At 33.7% G+C, this 24,091-nt stretch overlaps 1 protein-coding gene and 1 long non-coding RNA gene across 14 annotated transcripts in view; one reads left to right on the top strand and one right to left on the bottom strand.

The window, feature by feature from the left end:
* The first annotated feature begins 4,105 nt into the window (after positions 1–4,105).
* LOC141721769 (uncharacterized) overlaps positions 4,106–24,091 on the top strand; it is an 86,716-nt gene continuing 66,730 nt past the window's right edge. For 3 of the 9 annotated variants that reach the window (XR_012574870.1, XR_012574866.1, XR_012574865.1), the window contains exons 1-7: positions 4,106–4,662; positions 4,782–4,924; positions 7,381–7,519; positions 13,967–14,063; positions 14,160–14,702; positions 15,725–15,823; positions 15,909–15,964. This is a non-coding gene — a long non-coding RNA (uncharacterized LOC141721769). Of the gene's footprint in view, positions 4,675–4,781; positions 4,925–7,380; positions 7,520–13,955; positions 14,064–14,159; positions 14,703–15,724; positions 15,824–15,908; positions 15,965–17,279; positions 17,412–24,091 lie in introns of those variants that run through there. The other 6 variants (XR_012574872.1, XR_012574871.1, XR_012574868.1 and 3 more) reach the window with 6 other exon arrangements.
* LOC141721764 (disease resistance protein Roq1-like) lies at positions 16,335–22,795 on the bottom strand. Of its 5 annotated transcripts, none has more exons than XM_074524845.1 (7): positions 22,155–22,795; positions 20,970–22,059; positions 20,507–20,776; positions 18,826–20,145; positions 17,336–18,747; positions 16,801–16,913; positions 16,335–16,707 (listed from the first exon to the last, which is right to left on the bottom strand). In XM_074524845.1, exons 1-5 carry the CDS (start codon positions 22,667–22,669, stop codon positions 18,226–18,228), a joined length of 3,717 nt encoding a protein of 1,238 aa, XP_074380946.1. In that variant the 5' UTR covers positions 22,670–22,795; the 3' UTR covers positions 16,335–16,707; positions 16,801–16,913; positions 17,336–18,225. The 5 variants fall into 5 exon arrangements, with proteins under 5 accessions (XP_074380946.1, XP_074380948.1, XP_074380947.1 ...); XM_074524847.1 differs by having other exon boundaries at positions 16,801–16,898; XM_074524846.1 differs by having other exon boundaries at positions 17,756–18,747.

Below are 24,091 nucleotides of genomic sequence, written 5' to 3'. Positions count from 1 at the left end.
AACGCGTGGGGTTTACTACTTTTCTATGTTCTTGTATTCATCTGTTTCAATGACATGTACGACACAGATCTGAAAATGAATTTTTCAGCACCAGCCCAGTGCCCCTGGACGAAAATGCAGAAAACTTTCTCACTTCTTCCCATTCATGATAAATACGAATACACTGGCCCAAACGCCCAGTGGCCTGGACACACGCGATTCTATTACAACAAAATTGTCGACGACAATGTGAACCAGTACATTTGATAAGTGATTCCAATGTGAAGAGAGAACTTAGAATAAAATGGTTAGAAACTGAGGCAGCTCGAATTTTTGACTTCCTAGTATGTAAAAATGTGTTGATCAATTATACTTTCGTACACAAGATATATAAACAAATTATTATTGAAAATATGGGAGTTAAAATGCAGCCAACTTTCTCACTTTCTACGTATTCATGATTCATGAAACATAGTTGTGAAATCACTCGTCAGTGCCCCTGGACGAATATACAGCCAGCTTTCCTAATAATGTTATGTAGGACAGAGCCCGGTGGCCCCTGAACCAAAATGCAGCCAGCTTTCCTAACAGTGTTATGCAGGACATGGATATAAAAGTGAATTTCTTAGCACCAGACCAGTGCCCCTGGACGACGATGCAATACACATTCTCATTAAATAGTAGGACACTCTTGGACACTATCACTAAGAGCTAATTGTTTCAAAGAAGAGAAACTTAGAATCACAGGCAGCCATACACTTAGCTTACACTTTAGAGTTAAAGTAACTAGCTTTGTATCTTCCACTATAGCAGGCATTTCAATTCTTTCGATGTCCGTACCGGAAAGATATAATTCAGTAAGTGATTTAAGATTCCATAAGCTATTCAGCAGATATTTAAGTTTTTCACAATAAGACGAACTCGATACTCTTAACCTACTCATTAGTCCAATTGAATCTGGTACTTCTTCAATTGCTGTACAAGGGAAAAAATATATGGGTCTATGCTACCTACTAAGTGCTCGCGTAATTTATGTGAGATGTGAATATACAAGGGCAACTTTTGTAATTGCAGAAATTATTTAAAAAATATATGGGTCATAGCTCAATACGTAAATATTTTTTCAAAAAAATATACTTTAATCTAATTATAGTTTATAAATTTTATAGACTTGAAGCAATTAAACTTCTTCAAATATCAATTTCATTTAATTAGGATAACACATATTCTACAACTCAGTACATGGGTTTTAATTACCTCCTGATTCAGATTTTGCAAATGTTCTCATGCATTTCCTCGCAAGAATAAGCGTGTGCTCTTGAAAATTTCTATGTATTCAACTATTTATGTAGATATGAAAACACTGGACAAGTGGCCTGGATGAGAAGATGAAGCTCATCCTTCATCTTTATCTTGACAAACCATAATCGAAAAGTGATCTGAAAAGTCTAAGTCTTCTACACCCTATTCTAACCGCTTATATACAAGATGAGAAGAAAGAGAAGAAACAAACTAATTTCCCGCTCTTTCTAACTAACTTTGACCATGCTATATCTACTTTGACCGACTAATTCTTTACAAAATAAACTAATCTATTTACAAATTAACAATATATCTCAATACTGGACCGAATGCAATGAGGTGAAGAAAAAACTTGCAAGATAGATCGAAAACTTATCTCAAAACCTGTTTAGATTCATTTTTAGCCTTTTTGACCATCTAAACGATGTTTGCTTGGAAACATGAAATGCGAAAGTTGTAGATAACGAAAAGACCTTTCCGAAAAGTTCAGAATCAACGAATTTTGAGTTACAATAAATTTTCTATGAATTTTACAAGACTGCTATTTTTATGTATAAAAATCCTACGAATTTTGATATTAAAAACGAGAAAAACAAATATGATTTATTTATAACGATACAAAACCCTAATTCTTAACCTACAAGTTATCCATATTAAAATGTGATCCAAATTTTAGGCCCATTAGTCTAATTAAATTGTAAATCCTTGTCCTTATAGAATTTTAATCCATTTTATTTTATTATTATATTATTAATCTAATTCTGAAAATTACGGGATATTACAATGTAATTCATTTTTTATTTCTTCACTATATAAAAGAGGGCCTACTAAATAATAATTTATTTATTACAAATAAATTAGAAATATAATAGTATATTTATTATTTGGATCATAAAAAAAATTATTATAACAGTTTGTTAACAGTTGACACCCTATTTTATGCGATGCCAATATTTTTGGGGTGATCCCCATGCCACCTCACCAACAACTCTAAGAGCATCCCCAATAAGGGGTTGTCAAGCTAGTTGGCAAATTTGCCAAATCATCGTATATATTAATATTTTATTTCCACTCAATTTTATATCAATTTGACAACATTCTACTTCAATAGTTAGCACCTTTAATTGTTGCCTATGTGGTTCCTTAAATTAAATTGTAAATGACTCGTAAACTAAAAAAGGCATTATTGATATAAACATTTTACATTTGTATATGTATTTTAACCATTTTAGAAAGTTGCTAAGTTTTGGCAACTTTGGTAGACAACCTTAGCAACCATACAACTCCAATAGGTTGGCAACCAACGATGTCATGCCACATAATTTGGCAACACCTTGGCAACCTCTATTGAAGATACTCTAAGAGTATCTCCAGGGTTGGTGGCACCAGTGACGGATCCAGCTCCGAATATAAGGGGGGTCGGAATATTTTTTTTGACGAGCTCGAGCCGAGCATTTGACATGTTCTGCTTGAGTTCGGCTCGAAATAAGCTCGAGCTCGCCTAAAAAAAATTAAAAAATACGATCTTATATATTAGATTATTGAGAATATTTTCGGCTAAAAAGACTCTCTTAATTGTTGCAGTTGCAACCGTTAGAATGACTAGCAATTTTACCAACATATAAACTCAAGGATATTCAATATCTTTGTGTAAGGCTGTAATACGAATCGAACTCGTTTTACTGGGCTCGGCTCGGCTTGTTTCATAAACGAGCTCAAATCCGGGTAAAGGTCTGTCTCAACTCGACTCGTGAAATTAAACGAGCCGAATTCAGGTAACGTTTTAGGCTCGATTTAGTGTAAAATTGAACGAGCCGGCTCGTTAAAACTGACTCGTTTAGCTAAACGAGCCGTCTCAACTCGACTCGTGAAAATTAACGAGTCGTGTTCGGGCAGAGGTTTAGGCTCGTTTAACTAAACGAGCCCGCTCGACTCAATTAAACCCGACTCGAATTACACCTGGATCGAAACCTGGCTTGCCCGGATCCAATTACACCCGTATCTTTGTGTTTTTCAACAATTTTTTGAACGAGGTCAAGAATACCATTCAAATTTTGAAATCAACTTTGGTTCTTGTGTCAACTATATAATTAAAATGCTGATCTTCAAGTAATTAGAAGACGTATTTGATCAAATTCTGAAGGATAGATTTTTAATCAAAAGCTGATAAATAATTATATGAATTAAGACATGATAGGCAAGAAATCAACTTCATATTAACTTCATTATAGTAAAATCAAAATTAATGATGTTAAAGTGGTTTAACTATAAATGCTCGTTCAATATCTATTCCTATCATTTTTTGTCATCTATTTCTAACTTCTACTTTCATTTGTAACTCATAATTTTTTAAAACAAAAAATGTATAACTTTCACATATAAATGTTACCCCAATGAAATGACTTTTGACATAAAAAACTTTAAGTAGGGGGCAATCTTTTTCTGCAAAAATTAAGGGGGGTCATTTTTAATTTTTATATAATTTGAATATACAAATTTAACTAAACTAAAAATTTAAGGAGGTCGGATGACCCCCTTGCCCCTTAGAGGATCCGCCTCTGGGTGGCACCCTCCCTCCGAGTAATGTCAAATTAGTCACGTAGTTAAAAATATTGTTTTTAATTATCTCCCTTTTTCACATTAATTTTGGCAATTTTTTTGCACAAAAATCTCCACAGGTGCCAAATTCACTAAAATTACAAAACTACGTATCATACAAATAAATTAGAAATTTAATAATTTATTAATTATTATGATCACAAATAAAATTATGCTATCAATTTATTAATCATTAGCATCACAAATGAAGTTGACATTAGTGAAATACCAACTTTTAGCATCCAAAGTTCACATCTCATGTCACCTCACTTTGTTACCCCATAGCATTCCTACAGTTATAATAGAGTGTTAATTAATGTGTCAAGCCCCGTTATTGAAATTGCTCTAACAAAAATATCAAGTCACCGTATAAGATGATGTTGACCCTCTTGACACGTAAATGGTGTACAAGGTTAGCTTTTTTCCTTTGGATATTCTATATTTACGTAAATGAAAGTTCTGCAAGTGAAATTGTGGAAAGTGAACTTTTTAACTATGCATGTTAAGTGTTTGATATGAAGCCTCAACTAATGCTTTGGAGTGAAATAGAATACTTTGTAAAAATGGCGTGAAATGTTTTGGTTGGTGCTAAGTGAACTCAGGGCCTATACGAGATTTATACCAATGGTGATAAGTCAACTTGAGTCTGGTATTTTTGTCCAAGGTACTCACTTGGCGTGAACTTGCCACTTTTAGTGTGGGTGGCATCTTTAGCGTTGGAGTGGAGGACTTGCAACCAAGAAGACGATGTGGCACGATGGGAGTGATAATTCTTGCAAATGGGTCAGAATCTATGTAAATATGAGTTTTGGTCCACAGTTTCTGTATATTAAGAATGTGATTTGATCAGATAGTGTGAGGTGATCATACTTTTTTGATTGTTTGGCAAACCATGTACGCAGGCTTCATGCTCTGGGTTGACTGCTTAAGGTGAATAATGAAGCCACCATATACAGTGGTTAAAATCAAAATTTATCAGCTCTAGGAGAATGTAACATTAAAGCCTATCGGAACATCTATTCATTCATGCTAATTCGGAAAACAGGCAAGTTTCTACCTTTTCTTTCTTTGATGTCGGTCATACTTTTAAGTATATTCGATAATTTGTTTTATAAAGCAACTTTGTTGTTCCCTGGAACCGAACGTGTTACCCTGGTTTGACTATACTCATTTTTATGAAGTCTTGGGAAAGAATTTGATTTGCTTAAACATAAGCAACTTTCTGGTGATGAAAGTAAATTTCGTGTGACTTAATTCTGTAATGATGAAATTAATAGTTCATGAAAGTGTTGGGGAATTAAATTTATTTAGTCCTTGGTGGAATAATTATTTGAATCATCTGTGGACTCATCAAATCTTATTTGACCGTTGCATATACAACTAGTTTATATTATATGCTGCAACTCCACCTCTTCCTCATTCTTGCTTTCTTTGTTTCTTTTAATAGTACAATTTTATTATTTCATCAGGAACACAATACTACCTCATTTCTTTCTCATATCATTGATACTTTTGTCATTTAATATATCATGTTCTCGATCCATATTCTTCTAAATGCATGCATATTAATGTTGTTTTAAAACTTGAAATTTGATTTGTTAATATACTCTTACTAGTTCAATTGGATTTTGAATCCATATCCTTCTATTCCTTAGCAAGTGTAATATTATAATAGGCTAAATTATTATCGAACTTACCCTCAATTTGCAGTTGGATAACTGAACTCAAAACGTTTGTAGTCAACTAACTAAACTAGTTTAAACTTGCATTTACATGATCACCATTAATTTTTTAAGTATGATTAACAGAATTGTGATGTGGCGAGATGATGTGTTATAAAATGTTTAAGTTGACGTGTTGATTTATCACACCCAGCTGAATTTGATTATCCATCCTTTATTCACCCAATAATTACATGACTTGAGTAATATATTATATGAAATATCTCCTTTAAAAAATGCTCTAAAAAATCGATACACATATTAATTAATTAATAAAAGCCCATTTTTCCAATGGACAAATCTTCATCAAGTTTATCTCCTCTCTCCCTTTACATGTACACACACATATATTAACACATGCTGGTAAACATACATACTTACAGACACAAACGATGATTTCTCTCTGTATATAAATATGTAACTCGCTTCTACAATGGCTTTCACACCTCTGCGAACTTTTACATCACTATTAACATATTAATTACAGTAAAAACCTCCACCACGCACGAAAACTTACCTTCCCAAACCTTAAACTTATTACTAATAAAATAACTATCTCTCAAATCGTTTCTATAGGCTTCATCTATAAAATATTTGTCGATGGATAAAAGAAAAGTTGATCTTTCGGAGAATGATTGGGTACGGGAAAATGGGTTAATAAAAAAGCGCTGAATAAAAAGGAGATGTCTGTAAACGCTTGGAATGATTATTGTTCTTCGGTTGTCCTTTGATACTTCATCTCCTTTTATATGTTTATATTAGAGGGTATATGTTTATAAATTGTTTATCAATCAGGATATATAGTATGTTTGTTTTGAACACGGGTTTAAGCTATTTGTTGGGTCGGCCGGTCGGATCTATATTGATTGGATTTTGGGTTAAAGACCTATCTGGTAGTCTATATGTAAAACTACGTCCCTCTATTAAAAGTCAAAAAAAGTATATTTTTGTTTAATGACTGAAGTGCAAGTTTATATTACTTCACTTAATCGACTGCAAACTTTTTGAGTTTGATTATCCAATTGCAAGTTAATGAACAGTACAATTATGATTTAGCCTATTAACCCAATATTATCATTCTCGTACATATCAAGCTTATTAACCCAATATTATCATCCTCGTACTTATCAAGCTGAATCACATTTGACTTGCTCTTTTCTTTGGATACTTTAAATTTTTTTAAAACATAATGATTATGTTCTTTAGGGGTTTGTGCTATATATATATGCATGTATTTATGTGTATATATATAGGTGTTGGTGACATTCATATTCTTTGGGTACTTTTTTATCAAGAACTCTATTGTGATACCTGTTGCATTGGTGTATTGGTGTTGTGACGTGTTCATTGTATTTATTGGAGGTTCATTTGTTTCTTTGTGGATATGAATATTGCATCCAAAACACGATCTTGTGAAAAAATACATACGTTGTAGTTTATATTCGTTTCTTTTCTTCTAGTATCTCTCATGTGTCGCGATATACATTCTTAGAGATGATTATCATTTGTGGATGTTCTCATTATCTTAGGCAAATACATGACTCCTCGGAAATCAAACAAATTCATTTCTTATGTATTTTTCATCATTCTAAGAAACAAATATATTGAATATTAATATTCAAATATTGACAATTGTGTTACACATATAATTTCAGGTATTACATGGTTTAATTCTTGAACAAATGTTGCTCAAACTCAATATTAGTTTAGTAGTATGACCTATGGTAGTGAACTTTTGGGCATTATTGCTCACTTTTGAAAATTCTTGTTAATTGGCCAGATAAAGAAGTCAAGCAGCAGGATGAGAAAACATCAACATGACACAAAAGGGAAGGTCGTAGGGTGGATGCGAGAAATGTTGATGCAAGAATTTGGAAGACTAATTTAGCAATGGGGGCGACTGTTTAGTAACCCTTGAGGTACGTTAAGTGTTTTATTGTTATGCTCACATGTACTAAGTAAGTTGATAAATAGTCTCTTGTCTGACGACCTGAGTTTTAGTTATATATAATAGAATATACTGGATTTTTGGCGTAACATGGTGCCAAAAATGGGCAACTTGGTCCGGCATTCATATCACTCCAATAGAGAGCCAATAAGAGTGCCATGCCACATCAAGTCAAGTCATGTGGCACTTTGGCTCTCTTTTTTGCACCCTCATTGGAGTTGTTCACATTTGAGGGTGAACGCCACTTAAAAGTGAGTTTCCCAACTTGGTTTCATTCGCAACAAGATTAGTACTGGTATCTTCACATGTAGGCATCCTTGACACTTTTTGTTGAGTTATTTTATTTTTTTGATGGGTAAAACAATTCATTAATCATAAGCCATACGGAATTTACATTAATAATAATTTAACGAATACATTAAAAATATTAGATCAAGATTTACTTTATTAAAACTATCATCGTCGAGTAGATCTTCCATTGTGGCGCATCCCTTGCTCGAAATGCTGAGACATACAACTTTTTTGAAGAGACAATCTAACGATTTGGTGTAGCGGGAAGATTATGTTTACCTGATTTGTCAAATAATATCCGAAGAATTTACCGGTCAATGAATTATAATTATGAAAATCCTGTAAATCAGCGATGTAGAACTTGAAAACAAAATCAAACTCTCACAAGGACAAAAACAACAAAAACTCTCAACAATGAGAAAGCTATATTAAACAAAATATGAATTAAACAAGAACAATAAAAGGAGGCTTATCATGATAGCCCCTAAAAAGAGTGTTAGGGTTCTTTATGAGAGAAAATGAGAGAGGCAGCTCAAGTTTTTAATATGTATATGAGTTGAGTAACTTGAAACCTCTCAGCACCAAAGAAATCTTGTCTAACAAGTAACAACTAGGTTACATATATAAATAAGTTTTCAATTTAACTCTTCTCTCGAAGTTTGTATGTTAATATAAATTTCAATAGTATAATAAATTCAGATTCATATCTATTATCTATTATATATCTATAGTTCTATACTATCTATCTATCTATACTTTTATATTACTAATAGTATTGAAATGAAACATTGAAAGACACTCCCCCAGTCACCGTTACCAATCTGCTACTGCCGCCTCCGGCCTTTCGCCTTTGCAAATATGCACTTCACTTCACCTTTTTTTTCTTTTTTCTTTTTTTGCGAGGAGTAGTGGCTGAACCACGCCTCTATCATCCATAATTTATAAACGTGTAACTTCTAATATTAAAAATTTTACATAAAAAGAGTTTAAGTAATTAATTAATGTATAAACAACCAAGAGAGTTTTCCGCGAGCTAAATGAGTCGAGTCGAGTTGGTTCACAAGCTCAACACTTAACAAACAAAATTATTAAATTTAATTAAATTCGATATATAAATAATGAAATAATTTTTAAAAATTACTTATTTGTAAATTTTAAACGAGTTCGAGTCGGTTGGAGTTTAATTTTGAGTTTCGAGCTCTAATCGAGTTCGATAAATTCTTAGTCGAGCACAGTTAAACGAGTTCGAACTTAGCTTAACTCGAATTACAACCTAACTAAAGATAATCCGGTTATCTATAAAATGAGCCAAACATATTAAAACAATATTAATGTATACTACAGGTGTACTATGGGTCTGTGTCAAACCAAAAATAAAATTCAATACTATATCTATACTATTATTTAAAGGCTGAAATATTAGAAGTATTAGTTTTTGGTTCACCTCCAACACCCGAGTACTCGTCCAAGTTGGCCGATTTTTAGAACACTGGTTTTTATTAAACTCTTGATATCCTTTCTCAATTTTATCGAAGAAATATGTACTAATGTTCGGCGATATTCGACATTTATTTCTACGCAAATTTTTATGTTTCCCGTCTTTATATTTATAATTATTATTTTGTAACTGTTAAAAATAAATAAATTATTAATTTGTATTTTTTGTTGTAAATAAAAAAATATATAATTAATACTTTGATTCAAGAAAAAGTTTGTAAAGAAATTAATTTTAATTATGCAATCAAAATATATTAAAATATATGTTGAAAAATCAAACAACAAATACTAATGAGATTCAATCTTGTTTGCTTACAAAAATCATTGTAATTTGACCAATTATGTGGTTTAGGTTTTTGGGCCGGAGTAAAAGCTTAAAAGATAAGGGAAGTCGTGAAATATCCTTACTAGATAATTATATCATAAGAACAAGAGATAATGAAGATGGATTACTTCTTAGCAAATGAACACTTTAAACTACTTTTTTTCTATGAAATATACTTTTCAAATCTACATAAACAAAATTAAATGTGAAAATAAGATTAACACACATGACATTACACCCTAAATTTTATTAGCAATATATTCTTAGGTTATATACCCTAAATTTTATTAGAAATATATTCTTAGGTTATATAGTACTGATGTGGCCGCTCAAATTTAAGCTAATGAAAAGTTACATATTTGTTAGAAATTAATATGCGAAACTTATCTTTTTCAAAAATTTATTTTACGAAAATTAGGCAAAATATTTTTTTCACAAGATGGTATATAATCTCTGTTTTATAATTCATAAGTTGTAAAATAAATATATTATGAATCTTAGAAATACAAAATACATTAGTTTCAACTTTGTGAAGTTGAAATTAGAAAAGAAAAAATGCGTCAAACTATCAAGTTGTTTAAAACAGAGGGAAAATCTGGAGTGGAGACTGTTCTTTGTATCACATGGGCAGCAAACATATCTATCTTCACTCCTACATAAGGAAGTTCTTCGTTTCCAGTAAAATAATACAATTGCCTTTGAAGTAAAATCTTAATTCTATCTCCACTTCTTATTGAGATTTCATCTCCGCTTATGCATTTCACCACATAATATACTTCACCCCCTGTACTGCTCACTGATACAGGAATCAGACAGGACTTTGTTGTACCATTTGTTTTATTAGTTATATCAGCTTTCATGCTAACATTATGATTAATGTTTTCGCTCGTAAAAAGAACTGAGAGAGCAAGACCTAAGATATTATCTGCCCACAGTGTCGGGATATCAAAAGAGACTGTACGCCCAGTGCTTTTATAGCGGAACCATTCTGCAATCTTTGGTAACTCAACTTTATAAAAAGGGAGGAAGCTCTTGCATCTATTACCTGCAACATAAAAAAATGAAGTTAGATTTATAGAAGTGTGGTTATTTAGAGGGGTACAGGGAGGGAGTTCAAACCGAAATTAACCAACCTGAAGGAAACTCTTTTTGGAAGCAACTGATTTCTTCTTGCGCGCCTACCAAATTGCAAATCACTCAATTCCTTCAACTTTGACATATTTGATATATATTGAAGGCTTGTGCAATCATAAACTGTAAGTGATTGAAGATGAGGAGGAAGTGGTGTAAGTGATTTAAGGCTGATGAAACTGTATATCTCCAACTTCTTCAACTTTTCCAAGCTGGATAAATCGGGTAGATGTACCAGTGTTGCATGGCTAAATAGGAGTAAGTGAGTTACATTAAGAGGAAGTTCTGGAAACGATGACCCAAAATTTGTACAGTCATACAATGTGAGATGTTGTAGGTTGTAAAGCTTAGAGAGATTGAATGGTTTGGTCGAAGATATACTCTCGCCCTCTTCACTCAGAGCTAACGTTTTCAAAGAAGAGAAACTTAGAATTACCGGCAGCCATAATGTTACATTACACTTCAGAGATAAAGTAACCAACTTGGTATCTCTCACTGTAGCAGGCAGATTAATTCTACTGATATCCGTTTGGAAAAGGTTCATTTTAGTGAGTGATGGAAGATTCCACACACTACTGGGCATATATTTAAGCTTTTTGCAATAAGCCAAGCTCAATACAGAAAACCTACTCAGTAGTCCAAGTGAATCTGGTACTTCTTCGATGGCTGTACCAGATGCATACAACTCTTCTAAACGTTGCATCTTCTCCAATTTATAAGGCAATAGCTCCAGCTTTGAACACCACCGAAGATCTAGTACTTGAAGCAACTTGAGCTTCCATAAGCTATTAGGAAGATTTCTAAGGTTTTTGCACCTGCTCAAATTCAGTATCTCCAAATTAATGAGGCCTACAAACGAATCTGGAAGTTGTTCAATTGCAGTGTAACTTGCAAAAAATGTCCTTGAGCCTTCCATATTCCCGATCTGCTCCGGTAGCTTTTTAAGTTTCTTGCAACCATCCAATTTCAGCTTTTCCAATCCCTTCAACTGAGTAACTGAATCTGGGAGGTCCTTTAACAATTTCATATCACCCAATTGCTTTGGTAATTGCTTTAGATTGCTACAATATCCCAAACACAAAAATAACCCAGTTTATTTAACTGGCCCAATGATTCAGCCAAATTTTTCACAGGGATGCTTTCTGTCATATCCAGAACATACAAACCAGTCAATTCTCTGATTAATGGGTGGACTCTTAGCAAGCTCTCACAACCACGAAAGTATAACCTCTCAATTGATTTTGAATTTCCAAAGTTGGGAGTTGTTTTCAAGTTTAGAGAGTATTCGATATTTATCGTCTTCAGACTCGTGAAATGCTGTTTATAAGAATACAAAAGACAAAGGTATAAACTTTATAAATTTTAATACACAGTTATATTGCTCTTATAGATTATTTTAATACATAGTCATTAATAACAAATTTCTACATATTATAATATATTTTATTATTTAATATAAATAAATAACAATATGATTTATTGTAATATTAAATGAACAAAATATGTATGAATATTTTTTTATAAGAGTAGTGAACGAATTATGATTCCTACCATAGCATCATCCCACAACATCTTGAAATTGCTAAATGGCATATTGATGGAGATCAATTTTTGGGGTCGAAAACTAGAAGGTAACTGTGTCCACGTACAATAATTCCAATAGATGCACCTTAATTCTGGAAATGAATTCCGAAGATGTCCTTTAATGCCGTGAGCATCACATATTTCAAGTAATCTCAATCTGGGTAGCCTCTCAAATATTTGAGAATTTATTAGTTTTTCCTTGATTGAGTTAGATCTAAGACGAGGCCTTCAATTTTATCTAATCCCTGCAAACACAAAAAGTAGGAAATATAAGTATAGTTTGTTTTTACACTGGACAAAATATTTATCTAATCATAATCCCATATGTAAATTTTTTTGAAAAGAAATTAAGATCATGTCAATAACTTTTAATTTATTGATAGTCTATGAATTTTATAGACTTAAAGCTATTAAATTTCCTCAGTTAGATAACAATTATCTACAACACAGTTTATGGGATTTAATTACCTCCTGATTTTGCAAAAATTCCCATTCATTTCCTCGCAAGAATAACCATGTGCTCTTGGAAATTTCCCTTCCCATGTCTTGTATAAGATCATGCATCTGAAACATGTTGTTATCATCAATCATGATTAGACATCTTTCTAATAGAATTTTAATTCCAACTTTTGGATGGTAACCACATGATTTAAATATGTCAACACCCTCATTTTTGTACTTTCCGACGAAGAAGAATGCAATATCGAAAAATATTGATTTCACAGTATCATCATCCAACTCGTTGTAGCTCAGTTGAGAGCTCTCTTAAACTTATAGGCGGTCTTACTTTACCGAATGCGTGATGATTAAGGAGCTCTAAAGATTCAACTTGTCCCAATTTCTTCACCATGTATATATCTACATCAATTAAATCAATTTTTAATTGATTTATCAGGTGTATATCTCTTGTCGTAATAACAATTCTACTACCAGCTGAAAACAAGTTGTGATGCCTTGCTAGAAATTCTGAACAACTTGACTTGTCCAGATCATCCAGAACAACGAGTGCTTTCTTGAAACGTAGAATTCGTTTCAATTGTCTAATTCCACTGTCAACATCAGGGACCTTATAATCCTTCCTTCCGAGAAGTGCATTTACTAGTTGCTCAAGTAATGGAAGTAGAGGATTACCTCCCTGTGAATATTGTTTGACATTTTGAATAAAGCAGCAAATATCAAAATTGGTATGATATTTATTGTAAAAAGCTTTTGCAGTAGTAGTTTTCCCGATTCCGCCCATCCCACATATCCCAATGGCTCGTATATCATTTAATTCCATCCTCAGTTTCTGATATATTTGTTCAACAGCAGAATCTATCCCAAACAGTTCTTCTCCGAGGTGCAACGCGCTGGTAGTTACTTGTCGTCCCACTTTCTCTACAATATTCTGAATAATTTTCGATTCATACCTGTTTTTAATTAAAAAAAATGAAATTGTAAGTTTATGTATTGAGTATTATTATGGCTCTAGCTTTAACATCTAAAAGAACTTAACAAAAGCAGGATTAGATACAATCAACCATACAAAATGAAACTGTGGATCAAACGCAAATTATCGGGTTACTAATCTTTTTCTAAGTTAACCTGCAGGGAGTGTCAACTTCTAAATCTTCATGCATTTTTATAGAAAATTTCTTGAGTGGTTAATCACATGACAATTCGGTATGCTAATATGAAGGAGAACAAGGTAAAGAGACGTACTCATTCGCATGGTTTTTGAGATGGTATCCTGATACCTCCCCAATTTGAGCAAGAGCTGATTTCCACTTGTTTATCATGTCAGGAGAGTGAAGCTTCTCGTGATAATCAAGAGCATCTCCAAAACTCCCTGTCTGGCGACGGACGTCTGTTGGATAACATAGTAAAAAACAGGAACAACCTGATTCTCTGTTTTCTTGCAACTAAGAATCTCTACAAGCTCATTTAGGCACCACGACGAACGAGCATAGTTCTCTGAGATAACTACAATAAACATCTTTGAATCTCTAATTGCATTGTGTATCCCGGATGAAATTTCTTGGCCCTCTTCAAGTGCAGGATCATCTCTAAAGGTTAAAATTCCAGCTTCATCCAGAGCAGAGTAAAGATGTGAAGTAAAGTTTTTGCGAGTGTCTTCACCGTAAAAGCTCAGGAAGACATCCCAAGTGACAGTTGGAGCAGAAGAAGAAGACGGGGCAGTTAATTCAAGATTACTAGTGGTTGCCATGGAAGAAAAATGCTTGTTGTTGAGTATGGGAAGCCTTTAGTTTAAGTATGGTTTTGGATATGAAGTCAGTCAACGGTAAATTTAAAAGTACCTGCCTGCCAAGCCAGGCTGGTTTTCCAGGTTTTTTTATTCAGAATATTCCAAATTTTAGTTATGATTTGTTTGAGATGCTGGAAGGAATTGTTTCAGAATTTTTTGTTTTATAATCCAAAATCTGTTATATATTTAAGTATATATTGGTGCAACTTGCATCAGGCACCTTTAATATTTCCCACCATCCAGTTGCTTTGCAATTGTCAACTCTGTGATTGATGGGTGGACTTTTAACAAGCTTTCAAAAGTTGGAGTGGTTTCCAAGTTCGCAAAGTATCCTAATATTTTTAAAATATTCTTTGATACGCTCACTGTTCGCTTCTGGTTCGAACCTTGTCAAAGATAAGGGTTTGACAAGGATGGGTGGTATGACAAAGGTTGGGTGTAAGTGTTTTTAAGTAGGAAAAAAAGTGACCCGAAGACACCTGATAGGTAATATGCTCTCAACTCGTTTGATGTTGAGACCCAAAGAAAAATTAGAAGTGTCAAGCTGAAGTTGAATACTTCGAAGATTTAAGCTGAAAATGTGTGACAAGTGTAAAGAATATGAAAAAGTAAAAATGAATGAGAAGCCAGCCAATGGGATAGATGATTTATTTACTGCATTGTCTTTGCAGCTTGTCCCTATGTAAACCATTTTGCGATATATTGAAAAAGAGAAGATCAGTAGTGGATTGTTAAATATACGTCTCGCTGTTAATCGATACTCATGCTTTTAATTAGTTAACTTCCAGGATTTGTTGTCAGATTAGCTATTATCTGTTTAATATATTCTACTATAAGGTATTCAATAACCAAAGCATTATGCATTGCCTTCGTGCTGATGTTCTTCAGTGCATTTGATAAACCTGTATATTGGCCAATTCTATCGATTTCTTGGACTGTACTCTTATCATATAACTAGGTATGGATATGTCCCATACACCTTTGGCAAGCAAGCAAACATAGATGTTCATATATCTTGTATCTGTATGTGCTTGAAAAATTTATACTATTATTCTTATGTAATGGTTTGGGGGCTTAACTCGTGTGTCCTTTTTTTCTTCCAGCGTTACACCAGGAAGAAAGCAGATTCCAATGATGACATGGATACACGTGTCTAGAAGACCCTGAAGTAATTGTATAATATTCAAAATTTTAACTTCAAGGTATCCCCTTGTAGACTTGAAGTAATTGTATAATATTCATACCGAAATTTCCTTTCAACATCTGGCTAAAATAAATGTATTGTAGGTTTGGAGCTGATGTTACTTGAAGATGTCTCATGAACTCTACAACTATGGAGAAGGGTATGATTCTTTTGCATTTTAAATCTTTAGTCTTATTATTATTCTCGAATTCTTTAGTAGATGATATTCAACATCTAATGGAAAGGTTGCTGCAGATAGTAGTCACAAATGGGTATTTATAATTCTTCAAACCAAAATGATCCTAGTTTTACTTCGTCATGTAATGTTTCCCTTGATCTTATAAGCCTTTAGAAAGGCTTTCAGATCTCTTCTCTGTTACGTGTAGCTAGGAAAATTCAGATAAAAAGAATATGAAAGAAGTGCAAACGGTTTTGCATTCCAAACAGTTGTAATTCATATTGAAGTTATTAGAATTTTAGATAATAAAATGATTTGGAGATAATATTTAAGGGCTGAACAACGCAAATAATTATTCTTAAAAAAGAAAATCTTATAAAACTTTACAAGTCATATTATCAAGTTGTTCAAAACAGAGGGAAAGTCTGGGGTGGAGGGTGTTCTTCGTATCATATGGGCAGCAAACATCTCTACCTTCACTTCTTCGATAGGAACTTTGTTGTACCACTTGTTTTGTTAGTCACAACAGCTTTCATGCTAAAATCGTAGTTACAGTTTTCGCTCGTAGAAAGAACCGAGAGCGCAAGACCTAAGAAGTTATCTGTAGACATTGTCGGGATATCAAAAGAGACTGTACGCCCACTGCTTTTATAGCAGAACCATTCTGCAGTCTTTGGTACCTCGACTATATAGAAAGGGAGGAAGTGTTTTCTTAAATTTATTATCTGTAAAATAAAAAAAAAAAAAGTTAGATGTATATAAGTGTGATTGTGTATCATTTAGAGGGATGCAGGGAAGGAGTTCAAACATTAACCGACCTGAAGGAAACTCCTTTCCAAACCAACTGATTTCAGCTTACCAAATTGCAAATCACTCTATCCCTTCAACGTTGACATATCTGATAGCTGTTGTAGGTCTGTGCAATCATAAACTGTATGTGAACCAGTACTTATGATAAGTAAATTTTTTATATATAATTTTCTGTGGATGAGGCATATTTACTTCATGTAAAAGTGTTCCTTTTGAATCTCGTAGTTCCTTTTGTAAGAAAAGAATTCTGACTTTCCAGTGTAAAGAGGTAACTTAGGGTTAGATATAGAGGCAGATCGAATGTGGATCTAAAAACATATGTGTTTTTCTACATAATTTTTTTTTTGTAGCTAGTTTCGTTTTAGGTAAATATTTTTGTTTAGAAGAGAAAATTATATTCATGTCATCAAAGAATAAAATCTGTTACCATTTTGTGGATGGAAATACTTTTACGCGCATCTAAACTAAGTTCCTAGTTTGTATACAGGAGGCATTGGCAAGGTTGTGACCCAGGCAAAGAAGTTGAGCAGAGAGATAACAAACCTGGTAATCCAATTAGTGGTCTGTATTCTTACGTCGATAACCTCGTCTCCTTACATATTCTTAACAGCAGTGAGGGCTATCTAGAAAAGAGGATTATGGTCCACATCATGCTATTCAAGTTACAGAGTTGATGATAATGCTTGCAAGCACTTAAGATTCCAATATCATGAGGATAATTATTTAAAGAATTTGCTTATCTATCCTCTTTTCTTTTCCTTTTTATCTGATTAATATAAAAATGTGTTGATCATATATACTTAAAAATTCTGAGCTAAGTTAAAATCTAATTACATCAACTGTTACCTTCGTGGATACCTATTTCCTTCATATATAACTTATCAGTGTTTGTTCCGGTTGATTAGTTGATGTTCATTGACAACTAAAATTACGTTGATTCAAAGTAAAGCGCAAGTTATTTACCTCTACAGGTAACATTGATGCCTCTTTCTGTACTGCTGGGCTGTTTTAGTTTCCTTAGTCCTTTATTTTTTTGCTAAACATTCGTAAAACTCTCATGAAGTAGTTTATCACTTGTTTGATCTATCAACCACCACAGAATAATTGTCAACCTGACCCTCAAAGCCTTGATATAGAAAACTTGAGAGCTGGATTATGAGTAAACTTCTGTAAACTGTTTTGAGTCTAGCACAGGCTTAATAACTGAGTACTCACTGGTTTTAGACAAGCTTTTTCTTTAGCAATCAAAAATCATTTTTTAATCAAAAGAGGAACCAAACAGGTCATCCGGTAGCGCAAAAGCCTTTTCTCATGTTAGTCTTCATGTTCTGCTCTTCTGGTCTTCTGGTCAGATATTCGAAGTGTGAGGATAATTAACATTTGTTTCTAGATAGATCACATAATTATCATATTCAACGATTTATGTAATAATACTAAAACATAGATAGAGTTAATTTATGTACGATAAAATTAAGCAAATCTGGGGAAAGTTTTGCCAAATTGTTGAGAGCAGAGGGGAAATCAGGGGTGGAGAGTGTTCTTTGTATCACATGGGCGCCCAACAGCTCTGCCTTCACTCCATCAAAACTATATGTTTGCCTTTGTAGTACAATCTGAATTCTATCTCCACTTCTAATTGAGATTTCATCTCCTCTTATGCATTTTGCCACATAACTTACTTCAGCCCCTCGATTGCTGTCATATACAGGAATCAGACAGGACGTTATTGTACCATTTGTTTGATTGGTAACGACAGCTTTTATGCTAAAATTAAATAAACCGGTTTTGCTCCTAACAAGAACCGAGAGAGCAAGACCTAAGAAGTTATCTGCCGGCATTGTAGGGATATTAACAATACAGACTGAATGCCCAGTGCTTTTATAGCTGATCCATTCTGCAATCTTAGGTAGCTCAACTTTATTGGAACGGAGGAACTGTTTTCTTAAACCTAATACCTGCAACATAAATAATTGAAGTTATATTTATAAAAGTGTGATTCTGTATAAAAGGAGGGAGTTCAGACAGAAACCAACCTGAAGGAAACTCGAAACAGCTGGTTTCGGAATGTTATATATACCAAAACTCAAATCACTCAATTCCTTCAGCATTGACACGTCTGATAGATGTTGTAGGCTTCTGCAACCATAAATTCTAAGTAATTGAAGATGAGGAGGAAGTGATGAAAGTGATTTAAGGCGGATGAAACTCTCTATCACCAACGTCTTCAACCTTTTCAAGCTTGATAAATCGGGTAGATGTACTAGTCTTTCATGCCCACTTAGGTGTAAGACTGATATATTAAGAGGAAGATCCGGAAGCAATGACCCGAAATTTGTACAGTTAAACAATTCTAGAAACTGTAGGTTGTGAAGCATAGAGAGACTGAACGGTTCGGTTGAAGATAAACTCTCATCCCCAGCAGTAAGAACTAAACTTTTCAAACAAGAGAAACTTGAAATCACAGGCAGCCATACTCTTACATCACACTTCAGGCACAAAGTTACCAACTTTGTATTGTTCACTGTAGCAGGCAGATTAACTCTACATACTAATTCAGTAAGTGATGGAAGATTCCATACACTATCTGGCAGATTTTTAAGCTTGGCTGCGCCAGACAAATCCAATATTTTTAACCTACTCAGTAGTCTTATTGAATCTGGTACTTCTTCGATGTCTGTTCCGGATGCATCCAACTGTTGTAAACATTGCATCTTCTCCAATTTATCAGGCAATCGCTTCAGCTTTGAACACATATGCAGATTTAGTATTTGAAGCAGCTTGAGCTTCCATAAGCTATTTGGAAGATACCTAAGATTTTCGCAGCGACTCAAATCCAGTATCTCCAAATTAATGAGATCTCCAAACGAATCTGGAAGTTGTTCGATTGCAGTACCACTTGCAAGAAATGTCCTTAAGCCTTCCATATTCCCAATCTGCTCTGGTAGCTTTTTAAGCTTCTTGCAACCCACCAATTTCAAACAAACCAATTTCTTGAGTTGAGTAATTGAATCTGGCAGTTCCTCAATTGCGGTGTCACTTGCATCAAGCGCCTTCAACAATTTCATTCCACCCAATTGCTTTGGCAATTGTCTTAAATTGCTACAATAACCCAAATACAAATAGGTCAATGCACTTGACTGACCCAGTGTTTCAGCCGAAACTTTCACGTTAATGCATTCCGTCAAATCTAAAACACACAAACCAGTCAACTCTCTGATTGATGGGTGGACTTTTAGCAAGCTCTCACAACCACTAAATAATAACCTCTCGATAGATTTTGAATTTCCAAAGTTGGGAGTTGTTTTCAAGTTTAGAGAGTATTCGATATTTATCATCTTCAGATTTGTGAAAGGCTGTTTTAAATAATACAAAGACAAAAAATAAATATTAATTCACAGTAAAAGTATACATACCATGGCATCATCCGACAACATCTTCAAATTGCTATGTGGCATAAAAGAATAATCTCTCAATAGATTTTGAATTTTCAAAGTTGGGAGTTGTTTTCAACTTCAATTCGACATTTATCACATTCAAACTCGTGAAAGACCGTTTAAAAGAATACAAAAGTCAAAAATTAAATTCTTATATATTACTACATATTTTATATTTCAGGATAAAAATAAGTAACAATATATATTATTTTAATATTAAATGAAAAAATATGAATAAATCAAATTTCTATAAAAGTAGTGAACAAATTTAATTTCATACCATTGCATCATCCCATAACGTCTTGAAATTGCTATGTTGCATAATCATGGATACCAACTTTTGTGGTCGAAAACTCGAAGGCAACCGTGTCCACGTACAAAAATTCCAATAGATGCACCTTAATTCTTGAAATGAATTTTTAAAATGCCCTTTGATGTCATCAACATTACGTATTTCAAGTAATCTCAATTTGGGTAGTTTCTCAAATATTTGGGAATTGATTTGTTTTTCCGTTGATTGAGTTAGATCTAAGACGAGACCTTCAATATCCTGCAAACACAAAAAATAAGTAGGATAAGTATAGTTTGTCTTTATAGGGGACAAAAATGGTCATCTAATTACAATTCAGTATTTTGACAAAAAAATTAAAATTAGTTCATAACTTTTTAATTTGATGATCGTTTATTAATTTTATAGACTTAAAACTATTCATATTTTACAAATCTATATGGGTTTAAGTTACCTTCCAATTCTGCAAATATTCCCCTGCATTTTCTTGCAAGAATAAGTGTTTGCCCTTTGAAACTTCCCTTCCCATATCTTGTATAAGATCATGCATCCCAAGTACACCGGATCTATCAATCGTAAGTAGACATCTTTCCAATAGTTCCGGTATACTAACTTCTGGAGAGTAATAACAAGATTTAAGTACGATATCAACCTCATATTTGACCTTTCCAACAAAGAAGAATGCAATATCGCAAAATATTGATTTTGCTTTCACATCCAACTCCTTGTAGCTCAGTTGAAGAATTTCCATTATCTTGTTCTCGGGATTTTTTTTAACTTCCTCAAGTTTGGCTTTCCAGAAAACCTTATCCTTGGTTCTACCTCGAAAATAAGAACCCAACACTTTGAGAGCTAGCGGAAGACCTCCGGCATAAGTTACAAAGTCAACTGAGACCTCTCTTAAACTTGCGGGTGGTGTTACTTCTCCGAACGCGTGATAATTAAATAGCTTCAAAGAATCATCTTGTCCCAATCCATTCACCATGTATAGCTCTACATGTTTTAAATCAGTTTTTAACTGATTTCGCAGGTGTATATTTCTTGACGTAAAAACAATTCTACTTCCTGCTGAAAACAAATTGTAGTGCTTTGCTAAAAATTTTGAGTAGCTTGATTGGTCCAAATCATCGAGAACTATGAGTGTTTTCTTGAAACGGAGGATTTGTTCCAATTTTCTAATTCCACTGTCAACATCAGTGACCTTATAATCCTTGAGTTTGAGAAGCTCAGTCAATAGTTGCTGAATTAAGGGAAGTAGAGGACTACCTCCCTGTGAATATTGTTTGACATTTTCAATAAAGCAGCAACTATCAAAATTGGGAAGATATTTGTTGTAGAAAGCTTTGGCAGTAGTAGTTTTGCCAATTCCGCCCATCCCACAGATCCCAATGGCACGTACATCATTTGATTCCATCCGCAGCTTGTGATATATTTCTTCAACAGCAGAATCTATCCCAAATAGTTCTTCTCCAATGTGTACGACCTTTGTAGATACTTTTCGTGCAATGTTCTCTACAATGCTCTGAATAGTTTCTGATTCATTTCTGTTTGTAATACAAAATACATGCTTATAGTCAGATAGCAATGTCATGATAAATTATTATTCTAATATGTGGAAGAGTAAGATAAAGGGACATACTCTTTAGCTTCTTTTTTAAGATGGTATCCTGATAGCGCCGCGATTTGAGCAAGAGCTAATTTCCACTCGTCTATCATCTCAGGAGAGTAACGCTTGTTCTGATAATGATAATCAAGTGCGTCTCCAAAACTCCCTTTTTGGTGACGGACATCTGATGGATCGACGTAGTAAAAAACGGGAATAACCTGATTCTTAGTTTTCTTGCAACTAAGGATATCGACGAGCTCTTTAAGGCACCACGGGGAACGAGCATAGTTCTCGGAAATAATGAGGACAAACATCTTTGAATCTCTGATTGCATGGAGCAGCCCGGATGAAATTTCTTGGCCCTTTTGAAGAGCAGGATCGTCTCGGAAGGTTAGAATTCCAGCTTGATCCAAGGCAGCGTAAAGATGTGAAGTAAAGTTTTTGCGAGTGTCGTCGCCGTAAAAGCTCAAGAACACATCCCAGGCCTTGGGTGGAGATGATGAAGAAGAAGAAGGGGCAGTGATTTCAAGACTACTAGTAGAAGCCATGTAAGGAAAATAGCAGGAAATGGAGAAATAGCAAAGATGTTCTAAAGAAGAAGAGACAGTTATCTTAAGAATACTAGTTGTTGCTATGCAAGAAGGAATGGTTGTGAGTAAAAGCAAAATTTTATAAATTCGAGCTGCCTCAGTTTCTAACAATTTTATTCCAAGTTCTCTCTTCACATTGAAAAGTCAGTCAACGTTTCTTTGTTTGGCCCAGTAACAAACGCGTGGGGTTTCTATGTTCTTGTATTCATCTGTTTCAATGACATGTAGGGCATAGATCTGAAAATTAATTTTTCAGCACCAGCCCAGAAAATGCAAAGAACTTTCTCACTTCTTCCCATTCATGATAAATATGAATACACTAGCCCAGACGCCCAGTGGCCTGGACACACACGATTCTGTTACAACAAAATTGTAACCAGTAAGTTTGATACAAAGATATGAAAACATTGGTCAGGTGGCCCTGGACGAAAATGCAGCAAACTTGTCTCACATTCTGCATATTCATAATTTAAGAAATATAGGTATGAAAACACTAGCTCAGTTGCCTGGACAAAAATGGAGCAAGGTGACTTAAATCAAAACGTAGTATATTTGTCTCTCTGTAAAAGAGTTATATTTACTTAGTGTAAAGAGTGTCTCTACAACATTTGAAACTCAGTAGTTCATTTTGCGACTAAAAGATCTGACTTTCCAATGTTAGGAGACAACTTAGATTATAATGGACAGATTTAGAAGCAGATCGAATTCGGACTAAAAAATGTATGTGTTAAGCACTAATGTTGTATACAGAAATAAGATGAGAAGAGAGATAGCAAACCTGGTAATCCAATTTGTGATGTCTGTATTCTTAGGTCGATAGTCTTAACCTTGTTAACTATTTAGTTATTTCCTGTTTTATTTTATTCTGTATTTTCAATATTTTTTTTTTTTGACAAATATGACTTATAGCCTTACAAACGAGTATCTGTTCTTATAAATTCTCGGGGTGAGCGAGTATCGAACCCAGATCTGGGATGACAGAGGATAAACTCTTAAACACTTGAGTTATCCAACCGTGCTCCTGTATTTTCAATATTTGTTCCAGAAAGAAATAATGAATTTCTGTGATATGCAGCCTATAGAAAGATTTTTAGAGAGAAATAATGAATTAAGTTTTATTTTATAAATTATATTGAATTGTCGAGAACAATTTTCTATAGCTTGAGAGCATAATTTTTATGTCCCCCACTAGATCTTATGCTAGCAAGTCCAAAAAATAACTTATATGATGTCCTAAATTAAAATTTAGGATAATGGACAAAAAATATAGGTTCAATAATGTCATAAATGTGCCTTAGAAGGCTATGACACATCTCAAATTCGCTATGTTTGAGGATATTTTCGTGAAACTCTGTTTAACTTTTAATAATAATAAATTAT

Source organism: Apium graveolens, chromosome 4, assembly GCF_009905375.1.
Source record: "Apium graveolens cultivar Ventura chromosome 4, ASM990537v1, whole genome shotgun sequence".
NCBI lineage: Eukaryota > Viridiplantae > Streptophyta > Magnoliopsida > Apiales > Apiaceae > Apium > Apium graveolens.
The sequence above is the reverse complement of the archived record's forward strand: the minus strand, read 5'-3'. Positions and strand labels throughout refer to the sequence as shown.

Excerpts from the sequence above, each read along its gene's own strand:
- LOC141721764 (XM_074524844.1), bottom strand. The coding sequence starts at position 22,669 with ATGGCTTCTACTAGTAGTCTTGAAATCACTGCCCCTTCTTCTTCTTCA. Across the intron at positions 20,777-20,969 it reads AATATTTGCAGAATTGGAAG|GATATTGAAGGTCTCGTCTT; the intron begins GTAACTTAAACC and ends TTGTGTTTGCAG. Across the intron at positions 20,146-20,506 it reads CGTTATGGGATGATGCAATG|CCTTTCACAAATCTGAAGAT; the intron begins GTATGAAATTAA and ends TATTTAAAACAG.